The sequence below is a fragment of the Xenopus laevis genome, chromosome 6S, assembly GCF_017654675.1.
Source record: "Xenopus laevis strain J_2021 chromosome 6S, Xenopus_laevis_v10.1, whole genome shotgun sequence".
NCBI classification, from domain to species: Eukaryota; Metazoa; Chordata; class Amphibia; order Anura; family Pipidae; genus Xenopus; species Xenopus laevis.
In genome coordinates, this window is record NC_054382.1 from 136,032,911 (window position 1) to 136,052,194 (window position 19,284).

General features: G+C 45.7%; 2 protein-coding genes across 5 annotated transcripts in view; one reads left to right on the forward strand and one right to left on the reverse strand.

Moving 5' to 3' along the window:
- bop1.S (BOP1 ribosomal biogenesis factor S homeolog) overlaps positions 1-19,284 on the reverse strand; it is a 35,312-nt gene that overhangs the window by 5,672 nt on the left and 10,356 nt on the right. For 3 of the 4 annotated variants that reach the window (XM_041567072.1, XM_041567071.1, NM_001086383.1), the window contains 3 exon segments: positions 3,077-3,231; positions 2,700-2,817; positions 2,416-2,517 (listed from right to left, as the gene is read on the reverse strand). In XM_041567072.1, the coding sequence (XP_041423006.1) occupies positions 2,416-2,517; positions 2,700-2,817; positions 3,077-3,231 (375 nt within the window). 4 annotated transcript variants of the gene reach the window in all.
- Positions 6,894-15,695, forward strand: scx.S (scleraxis bHLH transcription factor S homeolog). The gene is made up of 2 exons (XM_018224009.2): positions 6,894-8,351; positions 14,742-15,695. The coding sequence occupies exons 1-2, from the start codon at positions 7,848-7,850 to the stop codon at positions 14,778-14,780; spliced, it is 543 nt and encodes a 180-aa protein (XP_018079498.1). The 5' UTR covers positions 6,894-7,847; the 3' UTR covers positions 14,781-15,695.

Consider the following 19,284-nt stretch of genomic DNA (forward strand, 5'->3'; position numbering starts at 1 on the left):
TAAGGTTGATAGGTGATACACTTAGTCCTATGTCGATATTAACAGTGTGTAGGATTGGGTGGATACAGCAGTGTGAGGATAAAGGAACGAGGCGGGAGTACAGGCAGTGCGGGAGGGAATAAAGTTGTGATAGTGGGATACACGAGTGCTAGGAATATAGGGATCTGGAAACACCAGTCTCAGGAATAAGAGGTGGTTTGAGGAGCCGTGGATACACAGTGCAGGAGATAAAGGGGGAGAGGGGATACACAGCAGGAAATAAAGGGGGAGAGGGAACACAGTGCAGAATAAAGGGGGAGAGGGGATACACAGTGCAGGAATAAAAAGGGAGAGGGAACACAGGCTGCAGGAAATAAAATGTGACGAGGGGTATACACAGTGCAGGAATAAAGGTGAGAGGGGAACACAGGTGCATGAATAAAGGGGAAGGGATTACACATAGCAGGGAATAAAAGGGGAGGAGGGATTACACATGCAGGAAAAAAGGGAGAGGGATACACGGTGCCAGGAAATAAAGGCTGAGAGGCGATACACAGTGCAGCGAAATAAAGGTGAGAGGGCATACACAGTGCAGGAATATAAGGGGTAGGGGATACCACAGGCGAGCAATATAACACCGCGGACTGAGGGCATTCACACAGCCCAGGAATAAAGTGGCGAGCCCGGAGCATCGGGCCGATACACCAGCGCAGGAATAAACGGCGACGATGCGATTACACAGTCAGAGAATAAAGGGAGAGATACCCACCAGTGCAGGAATAACAGGGACGAGGAGGGCGAATAACACAGGGCAGAATAAAGGGGGAGAGGCGACTACACAGTGCAGGAATAAAGATGGGCGGAGCAGGGATACACAGTGCAGGAAATAAAAGGACGATGGGGACTACACAGTGCGAGGAATAAAGGGAGGGATACACATCCCACAGGAATAAAAGGGAGCAGGGATACACAGTCAGGAATAAAGTGTGGAGAGGTAATACACAGTGCAGGAAATTAAAGCGCGAAGAGATAGCACAGTGCAGAATAAAGGGAGAGGGATCACAGCAGCTCTGGCACGGAATAAAGGTGGGAGAGGGCGATACACAGTGCAGCGAATAAAGGGGGAGAAGGCATACGACAGTTCAAGAATAAAGGGAGAGGGATACAACGAGCAGGAATAAAGGGACGAGGTGTATACACAGTGCAGGAATTAAAAGGGCAGAGGTATTACACAGTGCAGGATCCATAAAGGGCGAGAGGGATACACAGTGCAGCGAATAAGGGGACGAGGGATACCCACAGGCAGAATAAAGGGTAGAGGGCTATACACAGTGGCAGAATAAAGGTGTGCAGAGGGATACACATGCAGGAATAAAGGCGAGGAATACACAGTGCTCAGAATAAAGGGGAGAACGATACAACAAGTGCAGGAATTAAAGGTGAGGAGGGATGCAACCAAGAACCCCAGGTGGCCAAGGGAATACAAGGATGAGGGGATACACAGTGCAGGAATTAAAGGAACGGATAGTCTGCAGAATAAAGGGGGAGAGGGAACACAGTGCAGGAATAAAGGTGGAGAGGGATACACAGTGCAGGAATAAAGGGACGAGAGGATACACAGTGCAGGAATAAAAGGGGAGAGGAGGAATCACGTGCAGAATAAAAGGGAGAGGCTAGCAGAATAAAGGGAGAGGATAACAGTGCAGGAATAAAGGGGAGAGGGAATACACTAGGCCAGAATAAAGGACGAGGATACACAGTGCTCAGAATAAAGGGAGAGGGATACACAGTGCAGGAATAAAGGAGAGAGGGATACACAGTGCAGAAAATAAAGGGAGGGGATACACAGTGCTAGAAATACAAGGGAGAGGATACACAGTGCTAGGATATAAAGGGAGAGGGATACCCACAGTGCAGGTAAATTAAAGCCAGAGGCGGATACACAGTGCAGGAATAAAGGGGGAGAGGGGATACACAGTGCAGGAATAAAGGGGAGAGGGGATACACAGTGCAGGAATAAAGGGGAGAGGGGATACACAGTGCAGGAATAAAGGGGAGAGGGGATACACAGTGCAGGAATAAAGGGGAGAGGGGATACACAGTGCAGGAATAAAGGGGAGAGGGGATACACAGTGCAGGAATAAAAGGGGGAGAGGGGATTACACAGTGTCAGGAATAAAGGGGAGAGGGGATACACAGTGCAGGAATAAAGGGAGAGGGGATACACAAGTGCAGGAATAAAGGGGAGAGGGGAGAATGGGCACACAGTGCAGGAAAAAGGAGAGAGATGCAGGAATAAAGGGAGAGGGATACACAGTGCAGGAATAAAGGGGAGAGGGGATACACAGTGCAGGAATAAGATGGAGTGTGTTTAAGTAGAGAGGAATAATTGAGACTTTGTGGGAAAGAATGAACAGACATCTCTTTACTACTAACCTTTTCCTTTTCGATCAGGGAGGGGATGAAGCTCCGTTTATCTGCTGGTCGGTTGGTCACAGGATGAATCATTGTCTCATGAGTGAAGAAATCAATAGCCGGCTGAGGAGCAGAAAGTCAAGTGAATGAGATGAAGATGTGTGTGTGATGTGTGTGTGATGTGTGTGTGATGTGTGTGTGTGAGTGTGTGATGTGTGTGTGTTAATTAAGAAAAGGAAAGATGGGGGGTAAATGAGGATATATGAGCTGACAGTTGTCCCCTACACACATTACTTGGTACTGACCTGGTAAGGATCATAGTTTATATCCCCAAACTGCCCCTTCTGCAGTCTCTCCACCAAATCCACCTGTTCATCCGTCAGTTTGATGTCCTGCCCCGTCTTCTTATCATGAATCGTCCGCCTGGGAACAAAAGAGTTAACTGGGAGTCCAACTCTATGTAATGCTTTGCCCATGCCAAACTCCATCCACTTAACCCTACTCCTGCCCAACTATATACAACTCCATGTGCTCCACCTACGCCCAGGCACATCCATCTTTACTAGTTCTAAACTGGTGCAAAACTGTCCAAATACATCTCTAAATGTTCTCTAAATCTGCTTTGCATGGAACATTGGTGCCACCCCATTCCCACCCCATGCCCAGCTAGAACATCTCTCACCAGTAGTCTGGGTTCTCCATCTTGTCCAAGAATTCCTCCAGCTGATCTTTACTCCTCAAGGGTTTGAAGATCTTGCGCCCATCCAGATCATATCCAATGTGTGGCAAATCCTTGTACCACTCCATGGGAATGTTTCCCACCGTATTCCGGATGTCCTGGAAGTAGAAGCAGGTTCCATTCAGCCTTGGAGAGCAAAGAGATGCCCACACTTCTTAGTGTTTGTATCCCCAGCTCCCGGCACAACGGAGGCGTCACACACATGCCGGGCCTCATCCCTAACACTTCTGGGTTCCATCATCAGCGCCTCATACTCAGGCCTGGTTCTTGTTACTAAGAGGGGTACTTAATGCCCCGTCTTTGGGGAGACACCTCATCGTACTTCATTGTGCCACATCAATGTCTATAGGTGCATTATTTGCCCAGTGCCATATACATTTCTATAGGTGCATTATTTGCTTGGTGCCATATAAATGTCTACAGGCGAATTATTTGCTTGGTGCTGTAAAAATATCTATAGGTGCATTATTTGTTTTGTGCCATAAAAATGTCTATAGGTGCCATATAAATATCTATAGGTGCATTATTTCCCAGTGCCATATAAATGTCTATAGGTGCATTATTTGCCCAGTGCCACATCAATGTGTATAGGTGCATTATTTGCCCGTGCCATATACATTTCTATAGGTGCATTATTTGTTTGGTGCCATATACATGGCTATGGGTGCATTATTTGCCTGTGCCATATAAATGTCTATAGGTACATTATTTGCTTGGTGCCATACAAATGTCTATAGGTGTATTATTTGCTTGGTGCCATATAAATGTCTATAGGCGAATTATTTGCTTGGTGCCATACAAATGTCTACAGGTGCATTATTTGCTTGGTGCCATAAAAATGTCTATAGGTGCCATATAAATATCTATAGGTGCATTATTTGCTTGGTGCCATACAAATGTCTATAGGTGCATTATTTGCTTGGTGCCATACAAATGTCTATAGGTGCATTATTTGCTTGGTGTCATATAAATGTCTATAGGCAAATTATTTGCTTGGTGCCATACAAATGTCTATAGGTGCATTATTTGCTTTGTGCCATATAAATTTCTATAGGCGAATTATTTGCTTGGTGCCGTAAAAATGTATATAGGTGCATTATTTGTTTGGTGCCATAAAAATGTCTATAGGTGCCATATAAATATCTATAGGTGCATTATTTGACCAGTGCCATACAAATGTCTATAGGTGCATTATTTGCTTGGTGCCATGTACATGGCTATAGGTGCATTAATTGCTTAGTGCCATATAAATGTCTATAGGTGCATTATTTGCTTTGTGCCATATAACTATCTATAAGTGTATTATTTGTCCGGTGCCATATAAATGTCTATAGGTGCATCATTTGCTTGGTGCCATATAAATGTCTATAGGTGAATTATTTGCTTGGTGCCATATAAATGTCTATAGGTGAATTATTTGCTTGGTGCCATATAAATGTCTATAGGTGAATTATTTGCCCAGTGCCATAAAAATGTCTATAGGTGCATTATTTGCCCAGTGCCACATCAATGTGTATAGGTGCATTATTTGCCCGTGCCATATACATTTCTATAGGTGCATTATTTGTTTGGTGCCATATACATGGCTATGGGTGCATTATTTGCCTGTGCCATATAAATGTCTATAGGTACATTATTTGCTTGGTGCCATACAAATGTCTATAGGTGTATTATTTGCTTGGTGCCATATAAATGTCTATAGGCGAATTATTTGCTTGGTGCCATACAAATGTCTACAGGTGCATTATTTGCTTGGTGCCATAAAAATGTCTATAGGTGCCATATAAATATCTATAGGTGCATTATTTGCTTGGTGCCATACAAATGTCTATAGGTGCATTATTTGCTTGGTGCCATACAAATGTCTATAGGTGCATTATTTGCTTGGTGTCATATAAATGTCTATAGGCAAAATTATTTGCTTGGTGCCATACAAATGTCTATTAGGTGCATTATTTGCTTTGTGCCATATAAATTTCTATAGGCGAATTATTTGCTTGGTGCCGTAAAAATGTATATAGGTGCATTATTTGTTTGGTGCCATAAAAATGTCTATAGGTGCCATATAAATATCTATAGGTGCATTATTTGACCAGTGCCATACAAATGTCTATAGGTGCATTATTTGCTTGGTGCCATGTACATGGCTATAGGTGCATTAATTGCTTAGTGCCATATAAATGTCTATAGGTGCATTATTTGCTTTGTGCCATATAACTATCTATAAGTGTATTTGTCCGGTGCCATACAAATGGCTATAGGTGCATCATATGTCTGGTGCCATATAAATGTCTATAGGTGCATCATTTGCTTGGTGCCATATAAATGTCTATAGGTGAATTATTTGCTTGGTGCCATATAAATGTCTATAGGTGAATTATTTGCTTGGTGCCATATAAATGTCTATAGGTGAATTATTTGCCCAGTGCCATAAAAATGTCTATAGGTGCATTATTTGCTTGGTGCCATATAAATGTATATAGGGGCATTATTTGCTTGGTGCCATATACATATCTATAAGTGCATTAATTGTATGTGCCATATAAATGTCTATAAGTGCATTATATGCTTGGTGCCATGTAAAAGTCTATAGGTGCATTATTTGCTTGGTGTCATATAAATATCTATAGGTGAATTATTTGCTTGGTGCCATATGAATGTATACAGGTGCATTATTTGCCCAGTGCCATATAAATATCTGTGGGCTCATTATTTACGCAGTGCCATATAAATGTCTATAGGTGCATTATTACCCAGCGCCATATAAATGTCTATAGGTACATTATTTGCTTGGTGTCATATTAATATCTATAGGTGCATTATTTGCCCAGTGCCATATAAATGTCTATAGGTACATTATTTGCCCAGTGCCATATAAAGGCTCATGATGATCACTGCTCTTCTCTAATATAAAACAGAATGGAAGGATTTAGTAGAAGTGGCTGTGCGTTCCTGGTGCCACGGGGCATTACCGCGCGCAGTTAAGGAGACACGGTCTTTTCAGACCAATGTCCACAGAAAGGGAGAAGCTTTGGGAGGAGAAGAACATTTACTTTCAGCTGGAAAATGAAGATCAGACGCCGCCTAACTAATGTTACAACTCCCAAGCCAGTCTGGTCATTAAAGCCCTAGTGCAGTTCAGACACATTGGAGTGCAAGCTCTGTGGGGCAGGAATATCCGAAGGAAAGTACCATTGCCAGACTGACAGTTTGTTCCTTAGTTGCCACCCGTGTGTATTTGGAAAGGGGTCTGTCTCCCAGAATGGAGACACTCAGGGAAGGTTTGATCCCCAAACTCCCATTCCTGCCCCCCCCAAGATTCCCTGTGTACATCGCTGAGCAATATTATTATATATTTATTACATGTATATTAGATATTTATTATATGTATATTATATATTTATTACATGTATATTATATATTTATTACATGTATATTAGATATTATTATATTTATATCGTATATTTATTATATGTATATTATATATTTATTACATGTATATAATATATTTACCATTCACCACTATTCACACATTGAGCGCTCCCCTCCCAGCACACAGATACGTGTCTCTCCTGTGGCCCAGGCAATGAAAGAGTTAATGTTGAGTCTGGTGAAGGAGCAGAGGAAAGTCTAGGCTGTTAAATCCCACAGTCGTCTGGGGACTCCCCCCCCCCCCCATTCAGCTTCCGATGAACCCCCCCCCCCCCCCAGCCTGTGTCTGTGAAGCCCAGAGCCTCTCTCCTGGGTCACTATATAAACCCAATCACAGCTGCACCTCCAGCACTCGCTGCACTCTCTGCACTCTCTGGCACGTGGGGGAGACGGGAGGAGAGACTGCGAAGGGGAACCCAAGTGACAGCCGGAGACAGACGCAAGTCTCAGAGACACAGCAAGGAAGGAATGAGAGAGCGCTAACTGCAAAAGAGCAACAGCAGGACACAGTGTGGAGGGGAATTGAATCGACTGACAGCAGGAGAGAGCGCAGAGGTGAATCAGAGACAGAAGGAGAGAGAGTGAAGGAGGGATATCTGAAGAAGTGACAGTAGGAGAGAGCGCAGAACGGATTCCAAGAGAGTGACAGCAGAAAAGAGTGCAGGGGGGGGAATCAGAGTAGGGGAGTGTGACAGTAGGAGAGTGTAGAGAGGAATCTTAGAGAGCGACAGCAGGAGAGAGTGCAGGGGGAATCCGAGAGTAGAAGAGTGCAGGGGAATCAGAGAGAGTGCAAGCAGAAGAGCGTGCATAGGGGAATTCTGTAGAGTGCCAGCAGGCGAGAGTGACAGCAGGCAATTGTAACAGCAGGAGAGAGTGACAGCAGAATCAGAGAGAGTGACAGTAGGAGAGAATGCGGAGGGGAATTCTATAGAGTGACAACAGGAGAGAGTGCAGGAGAATCAGAGAGAGTGACAGCAGGAGAGAGTGTAGAGTAGGAAGCAGAGGGAGTGACAGCAGCAGAGAAAGGGAGTGCACAGAGTAGGAGGAGAGAGCAGAGGGTGCAGGAGAGAGTGGGGACTGCCCTGGTGAGTCAGGAGAGAGAGAGGCTCAGGGAGAGTGACAGCCAGTGGCCCTAGAATGCTGTATCGAGACAGTCTGTATTACACAGACAGGTAGAGGCAAGTAGGAGGTGAGACAGGGGTAGAAGGGGCATTAGACAGGAGAGAGTTGCCAGCAGTTGGCAGCAGCAGTCGTCTCATCTCAGGGGGCACCCGGGGGCACTATGTCCTTTGCTATGCTGCATCATGCCCCCCCGGGGCGCTTCCTATACCCAGAGATCTCTCGGCTGTCTGATGAGGAGGAGGAGGAGAGTGCCAGCGACAGCTCGGGGTGTGAAGACAAGTCTTTCCTTCACTCGGCCGAGAGACTGGCCAAAAGGGCAGAGAAGAGGTGCCACCGACTCCAGCGGGAGCCCCGCCAGCGCCACACGGCCAACGCCCGCGAGAGAGACCGAACCAACAGCGTGAATAGCGCCTTCACCGCTCTGCGCACCCTCATCCCCACCGAACCCCAAGACCGAAAACTCTCCAAGATCGAGACCCTGCGTCTGGCCTCCAGTTACATCTCCCACCTGGGCAACGTCCTGCTCCTCGGGGACACGTGCGGGGACGGCCAACCCTGCCACAACCAATATTACCCACACTCCTCTGCTGCCAGCCCCAAGCACCCCGACAGCCAGCAACCCAAACTCATCTGCACCTTCTGCCTCAGCACCCAGAGGAAAATGGTGAGTAATAGCCCCCCATTACTTGCCCCTTACTTGCCCATTACCCTCCCATTACTTGCCCATTACTTGCCCATTACCCGCCCCTCCAGCTCTTGCTCCCCTACACCCGGGGTCACTGGTTCCGCTGGGAGCTGTAGTTCAGCAAGAGCCGCAGATCAGGGGATTTGTACTGAATTATTATACACAGATTGTGGGTGTGGGATCACTGGGGGTCGTGCATTCATATAAATAGGGTTCAGGCTCAGAGTGCAGTACAGGGGGGCTGCTGTTGCTCAGGGGAGGGCTATATACTGAATAAGGGTCAGGGCCATTTGCTCCATCCTCTAAACAGTTAATATATGAACATAATAAATGCAGCGGCGGGCGGGATGCACAGGAGCAACTGCACTAACTGTCAGTCACAGGCCACCCCATTGCTGCCACAGGCAGGGATTTACACAGTTGGGTGCCAGGGATTTTGCACAGCCCCCGTTATGTGGGGAAAGGACAGAGTCTGAAGAGATTCCTGAGTCTGCTCAGTTACTGGGCACAGCGAGGACCACTGGGGATTTCACTACTCTGTGTGTGTCAGTGGGTTGGTGACTAAATAGATGTGGGGTGTGAGTAGGTGGGAATATGGGGTGTAAGTGTGAGACGCAAGTGTATCTAATAAGGAACATGCCCAGTATATATATTTATATATATATATAATACACAAGAGCCATGAATATCTTGTAAATGATATCCTTATAAACGGTGAGTTCTGATGTCATCAGTTATAAACGGTGAGTAGTGATGTCATTTCTGTCACATGACTCACTGAAACTTGTGTATTATAATAAATAAAGTACCCCCAGTTGCAAATTATAAGGATATTAGAAGTTACCTCGGAGTTCCATGACCTGTATAACTCGGCCTCCAGCCTCAACTCCTCTGTGACTTCTAATATCCTTATATTTTACAACTGGGGGTACTTTATTTATTATAATACACAAGTTTCAGTGAGTGATGTGACAGAAATGACATCACTACTCACCGTTTATAACTGATGACATCACAACTCACCTTTATAAGGATATAATTTACAGGATATTCATGGCTTTTGTGTATTATATATATAGTGAATAAAGTACCCCCTCTTGTAAAATATAAGGATATTACAAGTTACCGAGGAGTTTCATGACCATAAAAAAGTACGAGGCTGAACCTCATGGAACTCTGAGGTGACTTCTAATATCCTTATATTTTGCATCTGGGGCTACTTGATTCACTATATATATATATATACACACACACACACACAAGTGCCCAGCTGTGCTGCCTGTAGGACACGAGGGCCCGTGGGCACAGCTCTGGAGAAGGGATTGGCCAGTACATGAGAAATACAATAGCCCAGGCCAGTGTTAATAACAGGGGGGCTGCAGTAACCCATTGCTGGAGCTCAGGGACACTAATGAGACCGTTTAGGGGACTTCATTCACTGTGTGTATATTCCTTTATAATACACAAAAGCCATGAATATCTTGTAAATTATATCCTTATAAACGGTGAGTTCTGATGTCATCAGTTATAAACGGTGAGTTCTGATGTCATTTCTGTCACATGACTCACTGAAATTTGTGTATTATAATAAAGTAGCCCCAGTTGCAAATTATAAGGATAGTAAAAGTTACCTCGGAGTTCCATGACCTGTATTTTGTGCCGAGTAACTTAATCAGCCAAAAGGGGAGATCAGAAGATACAAAAGGGTTCATTTGTATTTAGGGCGGGACGGGAAAGGACAAATATGGGGGTAATAGTAAATTATAGTAAATAATAAAAAGGGGGGGTCTCTGCTCCACCAATCTGACAGTTTTGGATTGTGGGGTCACTGGAAGTCATTAATATTGCACCCTTTGTATACCGGAAAATACACATCCATTACTGATAATAAATGGTTTTCAACATCTCTGCCTTGCTGGTTGTGACTCCTGAAACAAAGTAGCAGAGGCCAGCTGGTTATCAGGCAATAGAACCAGAGAATGGGATGATACAGAATAGGAAACACATCAAGCAAACAAGCGTTGGGGTGCAGTTCCCCTTTAAGCCAATAGATTTGGCCCAGCAGCCCCCCATCCCCTCTGCTCCCCAACATTATGCTGTAACGTAATGAAACCAATATATTATTATTTAGGGGCATATTTATCAAGGGTCCAATTTTGAATTAGAAAAACTTCGAAATTCTAATTCAAAAAGACCAACCAAAATGAAGGCAAAGTTGTTTTCCTTTTTGGGTCGAATAGGTCCGTTTTCAATCGAATAGGTCCGTATTCGGCCGAATTTGAACTGTACGAATCGAAGTAATGTCGCGTTTGATTGAATTCGAATCGCAAAAAAACCTTAGATTTTTCAAAGTCCACCAATTGACTCCAAGTAGGTTCTAGGAGGTCCCCCATAGGCTAAACGGCAATTCAGCAGGTTTTAGAAGGCGAATGGTCGAAGACGAATTTTAGAGACAGTACATGATAAATGTCGATATTCGAATTTTCTGTATTTTTTTTTTTAATTCAAATTGAATTTGGACCATTCCCTAGCCGAGGTACACAAAAATAGCTCGAAATTAGAATTTTTTTGAATTCAAAAATTCACCTCAACCTCCGATAAATCTGCCCCATCCTGTATATAAGAGATCTGTGGGTGACACACGTATACAAGGCTGCCGGGAGTTTTATAGCACCGACATATTCCATAGACACAGTGAGGTTCCACCGTTTGTCCCCCCCTCAGAGGAAGGAAAAGCAGTAATTGCACCAGGAGATGTCTCGGAGACATCCAGCTTTAGTAATACCAGTTCTACAGGCAAAATATTGTACAGGTATGGGACCCGTTATCCACAATGCTCTGGACATGGGGTTGTCTGGATAACCGATCCCTCTGTAATTTGGATCTTCATACCTTAAGTCTACTAGAAAATCATATACCGTATATACCCGAGTATAAGCAGAGTTTTTCAGCCCCCAAAAATGCTGAAAAACTCTACCTCGGCTTATACTCGGGTCAAGCGCAAAAACGGTCGCCGTCGCCTAAGAATATTCGCCGGCGCCTTAGAATAGTCATCCAAAAACGAGATTGAAACTTACCAGAAGCTGCTGCATTTCTCACCCTCGGCTTATACTCGAGTCAATAAGCTTTCTCAGTTTTTGGAGGTAAAATTAGGTACCTCGGCTTATACGCGAGTATATACGGTAAACATTAAATAAAGCCAATAAGGATTAATTATATCTTAGTTGGGATCAAGTACAGGTATGGGATCTGTTATCCAGAATGCTCGGGATCTGGAGGTTTCCGGAGAAGGGATGTTCCCATAATTTGGATCTTCATACCTTAAGTCTATAGAAAATCATATAAATATGAAATAAAGCCAATAGGCTGGTTTTGCTTCCAATAAGGATTAATTATATCTTAGTTGGGATCAAGTACAAGTGACTGTTTTATTATTACACAGAAAAAAGGAAATAATTTTTATATATTTGGGTTATTTAATTATAATGGAGTCTATAGGAGACGGCCTTTCTGTAATTCAGAGCATTGTGGATAAGGGGTTTGTGGTAACGTTGGCTGCAGTCGGGCCTATTCCACAATATACGTCTATTCCAGATTCTCAGGACATGAAAGTCCATTTGGTTGTGAAGTGTATGAGCCCAGTGAGTGCGGATCTGCTTTGTGTAGTTCGAATAGGGACCTCTTATCCAGAATGCTCGGGACTGGGGACTTTCCATACAAGGGATCTTTGATATTTGGGTCTCTGTCCCTTAAATGGACTGAAATAAAAATCATTTTAAACATTAAATAAACCCAGTAGGATTGTTTTGCCTCTGACATTGATTGTATCTGAGTTGGGAGCAACTACAACAGGAAAAGGAAATCATTTTTACGAATTTCAATTACATGTAAAGAATCCGTTATCCAGAAAGCTCTAAATTACGGGAAGGCTGCCTCCCATACACTCCATTATAATGAGATAATCCAAACAATTAAAACAATTTCCTTTTTCTGTGTAATAATAAAACAGTAGCTTGTACTTGATCCCAACTAAGATATAATTAATCCTTATTGGAGGCAGAACCAGCCTATTGGCTTTATTTCATGTTTATATGATTTTCTAGTAGACTTAAGGTATGAAGATCCAAATTACAGAAAGATCCGTTATATGGGAAAAACCCCACAAGCTGGTTAAGAAGTCCCATATCTGTATTTAATTATGATGGAGTCTATGGGAGAAGGCCTTATAGTAATTTAGAGCTTTCTGGATAACGGATCCCATACCTGTATTTCAGATTCAACTCCGTTACAAGTAAATATAGGATTGTTTAATGTTTAGGGCACAAAGCAGCCAGATATGATCTGCTAATAGTTGGCTTTTTGTGTTCTAGATCAGCTGCCAGGGTGGCCCCAAATAGCCAATATGATTGTTGCGGGGGGTGTAGGTCAGTACCAGGTGTAGGTGCAGGTGCAGGTCAGTACCGGGTGTAGGTGGGCACACATTACATTAATAACCATATTGTTCCTATTGGATGTCACCACTCACAATTTCCTTGGCATTGACGCGAGAATGTGAAAATACAATTTATATAAAACCCATTTTGTTTCCTGAAAAGTCCAATAAAATGCTAACGTGGCAGCCCCCCATCCACACACAGCTTGTAGCGTAGCCATCAGCACCCCCATTTATATGGACACCCCGGGGTAAAGGTGGCACATGCCAGTAAACCAGAACCAGGCCAAGCTCAGTTTACTTTCTGCCACAACAACGGCAGTGCTCTCTTGCTTTATGGCAGGGATTTAACATCTAAATTGTGTTTACTTATTGACGCAAGAACGGCAGTGCTGTCTTGCTTTATGGCAGGGATTCCAAGTCTAAATTCAGGTCAAAGTGGTGAAAAGAATAATGCCAAAGGGTTAAGTTGTGTGCCAAGAAGAAGTGCAGCTTGAGGGCCCATACGAGATTCCAGTAGAAGAGTGGGAGGAAAGCAAGATATAGAAGAAACTATGGGAGTGAAGCTACTGTATATTCAGCCGTCTGTGGGTCAGAGAAAGTCTCACGAGACATACAGCTTTAGTGACAGATAGAGGGCACATACAGGGCACACACAGGGCACACACAGAGCACACACAGGGCACATACAGGGCACATACAGGGCACATACAGGGCACATACAGGGCACATACAGAGCACATACAGGGCACATACAGGGCACATACAGGGCACATACAGGGCAGATACAGGGCACATACAGGGCACATACAGGGCAAGCCAATGGCAGGCTGTGGGCATCAGCAATACTTCTATAGGAGGGGAGACGTAAGGATGCTTGATGGGGGCAGAAGAAAAAGCCATAATTAAACACAATGGGGGTCGTCACTGTGCAGAGAATAACAGAACCACCACCATCATTCCCACTCCTTGCAGGGAGGTTTTTTGTTTTTTTGGGGACTTGCAGTTTCATTATATCATTTGGGGGTACAGGGGCATTTATTCAGCATGAACATGATTGGAAGGGGCAGTTATTCAGCATTAACATGATAGGACAGGGCAGTTATTCAGCATTAATGATTGGACGGGGCATTTATTTAGCATGAAGGTGATTGGAGTCCAAAGGGAACCAAATAGCTCCAGGCACAACATTTATGGGAGATATGGGGGGATCCATTTCGCTGTAGCAAGGATGGGGCAGTCACAGGTTGGGAAGGGAAATTCTTTTGTTGGAGGGGGGCTACTGTTGGATTTGTGGGGCACCAGTGGCTCTGAAGTGGGGTGTGTGTTCTGAATGACAGGGGAGGAAAAGGGAGGAAGATTAAAGGGGACGTTTGATTTGACCGAGTTCAGCAAGTGGCAGATGGAATTTATCAAAGCCACATGTGCGGCTGCTCCAAATCTGCTCCATTTGCCCAATAATCCCTTTGTACTTGCCCTCTCCAAATCTAAACGGTGTGACATTCAGGCCCTCCATGTTACTCAGTGGAATAGAAGAAATACGGGAGGATAAAAGTGCTGAAGGATAAGGGCGAGGGAGAAACTGCCCGTGTGTCTGAACCTGGCACAGGGGCTTGTTCTTTATATAATCATATATATATATATATACACACGTTATACATAATATACAGGCCAGGGCTTCTTTATGTGGGACACTGGCTTTAACCCTACGTGTCTCTCTAAAATTCTCAAATATTTAGCCAAAAAGGAAAGTGTCACACGTGTAGGTGGAATTGGATTCCCCATGAAACATAAACGTTCCCAGTGAGGGGAGAAGGGATATTAGGCACAAGCCACTCTCCTGACACAGGGTTAAACTCTTACTACTGAATGGGGTGCACCCGAAATGGGGGTTCTACAGCCACAACCCATTCATTTATGTTTTTTATTTCTGACAGGGTAAAGACAAAGAGAGGAAAACTGCTATCCGAACCTAAGAGACACACACGTCAGTACAATGGAGACCCCCTGAAGAGACCCCAAGATCCAGCCTGAGCCAATCACACTGCAGCGTACGGAGAAGGAATTAGGGGAGCAGTGTTCCTCAATAAGATACAGCAGGAGACCAGCACCAGCTCAGACTTGCCTCTGGGAAGGGGAGAGAGGCAAAAAAAGCCCCAGAATGAGAGGGGGGGAAACAGAATACACCCCCCCCCCCAGATTTGTGAGATGAACAGTGACATGAAATGAGGGAAGAACAGACATTCCTAGAGGGGGCGGAAAAGCAGATTTTAAAAGAGGGAGGGATATAAAATAGCAGATATAGGGGAGCCCCTAACTGAACCCCTAATAGATGCACTGAACCCCTAATAGATGCACCTCTATGATCCCCAAGGTTCTCACCATAACAAATGCCCCACAGGCAACCCCAAGACGTTCCCACGTGTTCCAAAGACGGGCAAGTCACATGCCAACTTGTCATACGACTCTGGAGTCTTATTGCACCCCGACACCCCACGGAGTTGAACCCTGACTCACGGACACAGCACTTCCCTCTGGACCTACGACTTCTGCAAATCCTCCATCATCATTGTGCCTTCTGCTTCCCCACCCTGAACATTGTACCCAATACTCAACCCCCAGTACTGAACCCCAAATACTGAACTCCCAGTACTGAACCCCAAATACTCAACCCCAAATACTGAACTCCCAGTACTGAACCCCAAATACTCAACCCCCAGTACAAGGTGGGAGGGGGCCGGTGAGCATTGGGACTGGACACTACCTCTTCATTTCAACGTCATTGGACCCGGGGGCCAGAGGTCTGTCTGCCCCTAATTGTATATATTGCCATTATTTAAAGACTTGTGTCGGCACAAATGGTTTAATAAAGAGAGATATGTTACTATTCACTGGGACTATCACTGGTCCAACCGGCCACAAGCCAGGGGGAGGGCGACACAACAAAAAGCTTCAGCAAATGACGACCAGTCACAATACAGTAGAACCCCCATTTTACGTTTTTCAGGGGTGTAAAATCCAGGAAAATGTAAAATCAGGGAAATGTGTTATGTATAATATATAGGTGGGACCATAAAACATCAATGTAAAATGAGGGGAAACTTAAAATCAGGGGATGTAAAATTGAGGTTTCACTGTATGTCATACGGCTGTGTCTGTGTATATTAATATGGCACAACATGGCTCGGGCAACAGTGGGGTAATAAATAGGGCACAATATGGCTCGGGCAACAGTGGGGTAATTAATAGGGCACAACATGGCTCGGGCAACAGTGGGGTAATAAATAGGGCACAACATGGCTCAGGCACAAGTGGGGTAATTAATAGGGCACAACATGGCTCGGGCACAAGTGGGGTAATTAATAGGGCACAACATGGCTCGGGCACAAGTGGGGTGATTAATAGGGCACAACATGGCTTGGCCAACAGTGGGGTAACTAATAGGGCACATGGCTCAGGCACAAGTGGGGTGATTAATAGGGCACAACATGGCTTGGGCAACAATGGGGTAATTAATAGGGCACAACATGGCTCGGCCACAAGTGGGGTAATTAATAGGGCACAACATGGCTCAGGTATCTAATGGCACAGCATGGCTTGGGCACAAGTGGGATAATTAATAGGGCACAACATGGCTTGGACACAAGTGGGGTGATTAATAGGGCACAACATGGCTCGGGCAACAGTGGGGTAATTAATAGGGCACAACATGGCTCGGGTATCTAATAGGGCACAACATGGCTTGGGCAACAGTGGGGTAATTAATAGGGCACAACATGGCTTGGGCAACAGTGGGGTAATTAATAGCCCCACCATTTATTTTCGGCTGATATACTATATACTTTATATCCATTCCCCCCTCATTATCGGACCTTAGTTGGATTTAACCTCAGAGGATCATTGAAAGCCAAGGTTGTGGGAATGGTCAGCAGAGGATGCTGGGAGCTTGCAGGCTTTGTGCCAAGTGTAAAGCTCAATATTTGGGAAGGAATTGAGGCTTCTCCAGTTTATTTTGGTGCAGCCGGTTCCACCAATGTCCGGAGTCCAGGACAGGAAGAGTAAATATTTGTCTGTACCCAAAATATATTCCCAAATTAGAGGAGGAATGTGACAGCCACCAGCGCTGAGCCCTAATGATACAGGAAAATAAAATCATTTCTAGGACACACTAATAATCCTGCTGGGAACCACATTAATGATGAATGGGGAAAAGACGTGGCAGGAAAATGCCTTAAGCTGCTGCATTGCTCTCAGGCACACGCGGGGCAGCCAAACTGCAGCAACTGCCACCTCCCCAGCAACTGCCACTAACTGATAGGCCGGGGGCTGTGGCCAAGGCTCTGCGAATGAGCCAAATGTTCTGCAGCAGCCCCCCAACACTTCAGGGGGTCACACAGAGAATAACTAGGGGTGCCCTGTGTGACTGATGGGTGAGTGGCAGCAAAGTGAGTGTGAGCAGCAGCAGCAGCTCTGGGTTTCTCAATCAGACTGGAACTTGCACTAGACTTAAACTGCTCCAGCTGTCAGGGGGGGGTCCCTGGTGTGTGTCTGGGGGGGGAGGAAGCCCACTCACCTCTGGAACACTTCACTCTCTCCTCATCTCCCCCCTTCCCCATGGGACAATAACTTCTCCCCCACTTCCCTTCTTCCTCAGCCCCAGGATCACTTTACAAGGAGCCGGCGTGCCCCCCCCCCAAACTACAAGTCTGCTGCCCCCGCTGCAGGTGACTCCTTAACCCCTTTCCTGCTGAGCGAGAGACTCAGATTTGAGTGGTTATAATGGGCCGGCACGTGTGCTTCACTTCTCTATACACGGACACAAGGCGACAGCAGGGAAGGGGTTACACAAAAGCCTCTTTAGATGGACACAAGGCTACAGCAGGAAAGGGGTTACACAACAGCCTCTATAGAGGGACACAAGGCGACAGCAGGGAAGGGGTTACACAACAGCCTCTATAGAGGGACACAAGGCTACAGCAGGGAAGGGGTTACACAACAGCCTCTATAGAGGGACACAAGGCTACAGCAGGGAAGGGGTTACAGAATGGCCTCGATATACAGGGACAAAAGGCGACAGCAGGGAAGGGGTTACAGAATGGCCTTTATATACAGGGACACAAGGCTACAGCAGGGAAGGGGTTACAGAATGGCCTCTATATACAGGGACACAAGGCGACAGCAGGGAAGGGGTTACAGAATGGCCTTTATATACAGGGACACAAGGTGACAGCAGGGAAGGGGTTACACAACAGCCTCTATAGAGGGACACAAGGCGACAGCAGGGAAGGGGTTACACAACAGCCTCTATAGAGGGACACAAGGCTACAGCAGGGAAGGGGTTACAGAATGGCCTCGATATACAGGGACACAAGGCGACAGCAGGGAAGGGGTTACAGAATGGCCTCGATATACAGGGACACAAGGCGACAGCAGGGAAGGGGTTACAGAATGGCCTTTATATACAGGGACACAAGGCGACAGCAGGGAAGGGGTTACAGAATGGCCTCGATATACAGGGACACAAGGCGACAGCAGGGAAGGGGTTACAGAATGGCCTTTATATACAGGGACACAAGGCTACAGCAGGGAAGGGGTTACAGAATGGCCTCTAAATACAGGGACACAAGGCGACAGCAGGGAAGGGGTTACAGAATGGCCTCGATATACAGGGACAAAAGGCGACAGCAGGGAAGGGGTTACAGAATGGCCTTTATATACAGGGACACAAGGCTACAGCAGGGAAGGGGTTACAGAATGGCCTCTATATACAGGGACACAAGGCGACAGCAGGGAAGGGGTTACAGAATGGCCTTTATATACAGGGACACAAGGCTACAGCAGGGAAGGGGTTACAGAATGGCCTCTATATACAGGGACACAAGGCGACAGCAGGGAAGGGGTTACAGAATGGCCTTTATATACAGGGACACAAGGTGACAGCAGGGAAGGGGTTACACAACAGCCTCTATAGAGGGACACAAGGCGACAGCAGGGAAGGGGTTACACAACAGCCTCTATAGAGGGACACAAGGCTACAGCAGGGAAGGGGTTACAGAATGGCCTCGATATACAGGGACACAAGGCGACAGCAGGGAAGGGGTTACAGAATGGCCTCGATATACAGGGACACAAGGCGACAGCAGGGAAGGGGTTACAGAATGGCCTTTATATACAGGGACACAAGGCTACAGCAGGGAAGGGGTTACAGAATGGCCTCTATATACAGGGACACAAGGCGACAGCAGGGAAGGGGTTACAGAATGGCCTCTATATACAGGGACACAAGGCGACAGCAGGGAAGGGGTTACAGAATGGCCTTTATATACAGGGACACAAGGCTACAGCAGGGAAGGGGTTACAGAATGGCCTCTATATACAGGGACACAAGGCGACAGCAGGGAAGGGGTTACAGAATGGCCTCTATATACAGGGACACAAGGCGACAGCAGGGAAGGGGTTACAGAATGGCCTCTATATACA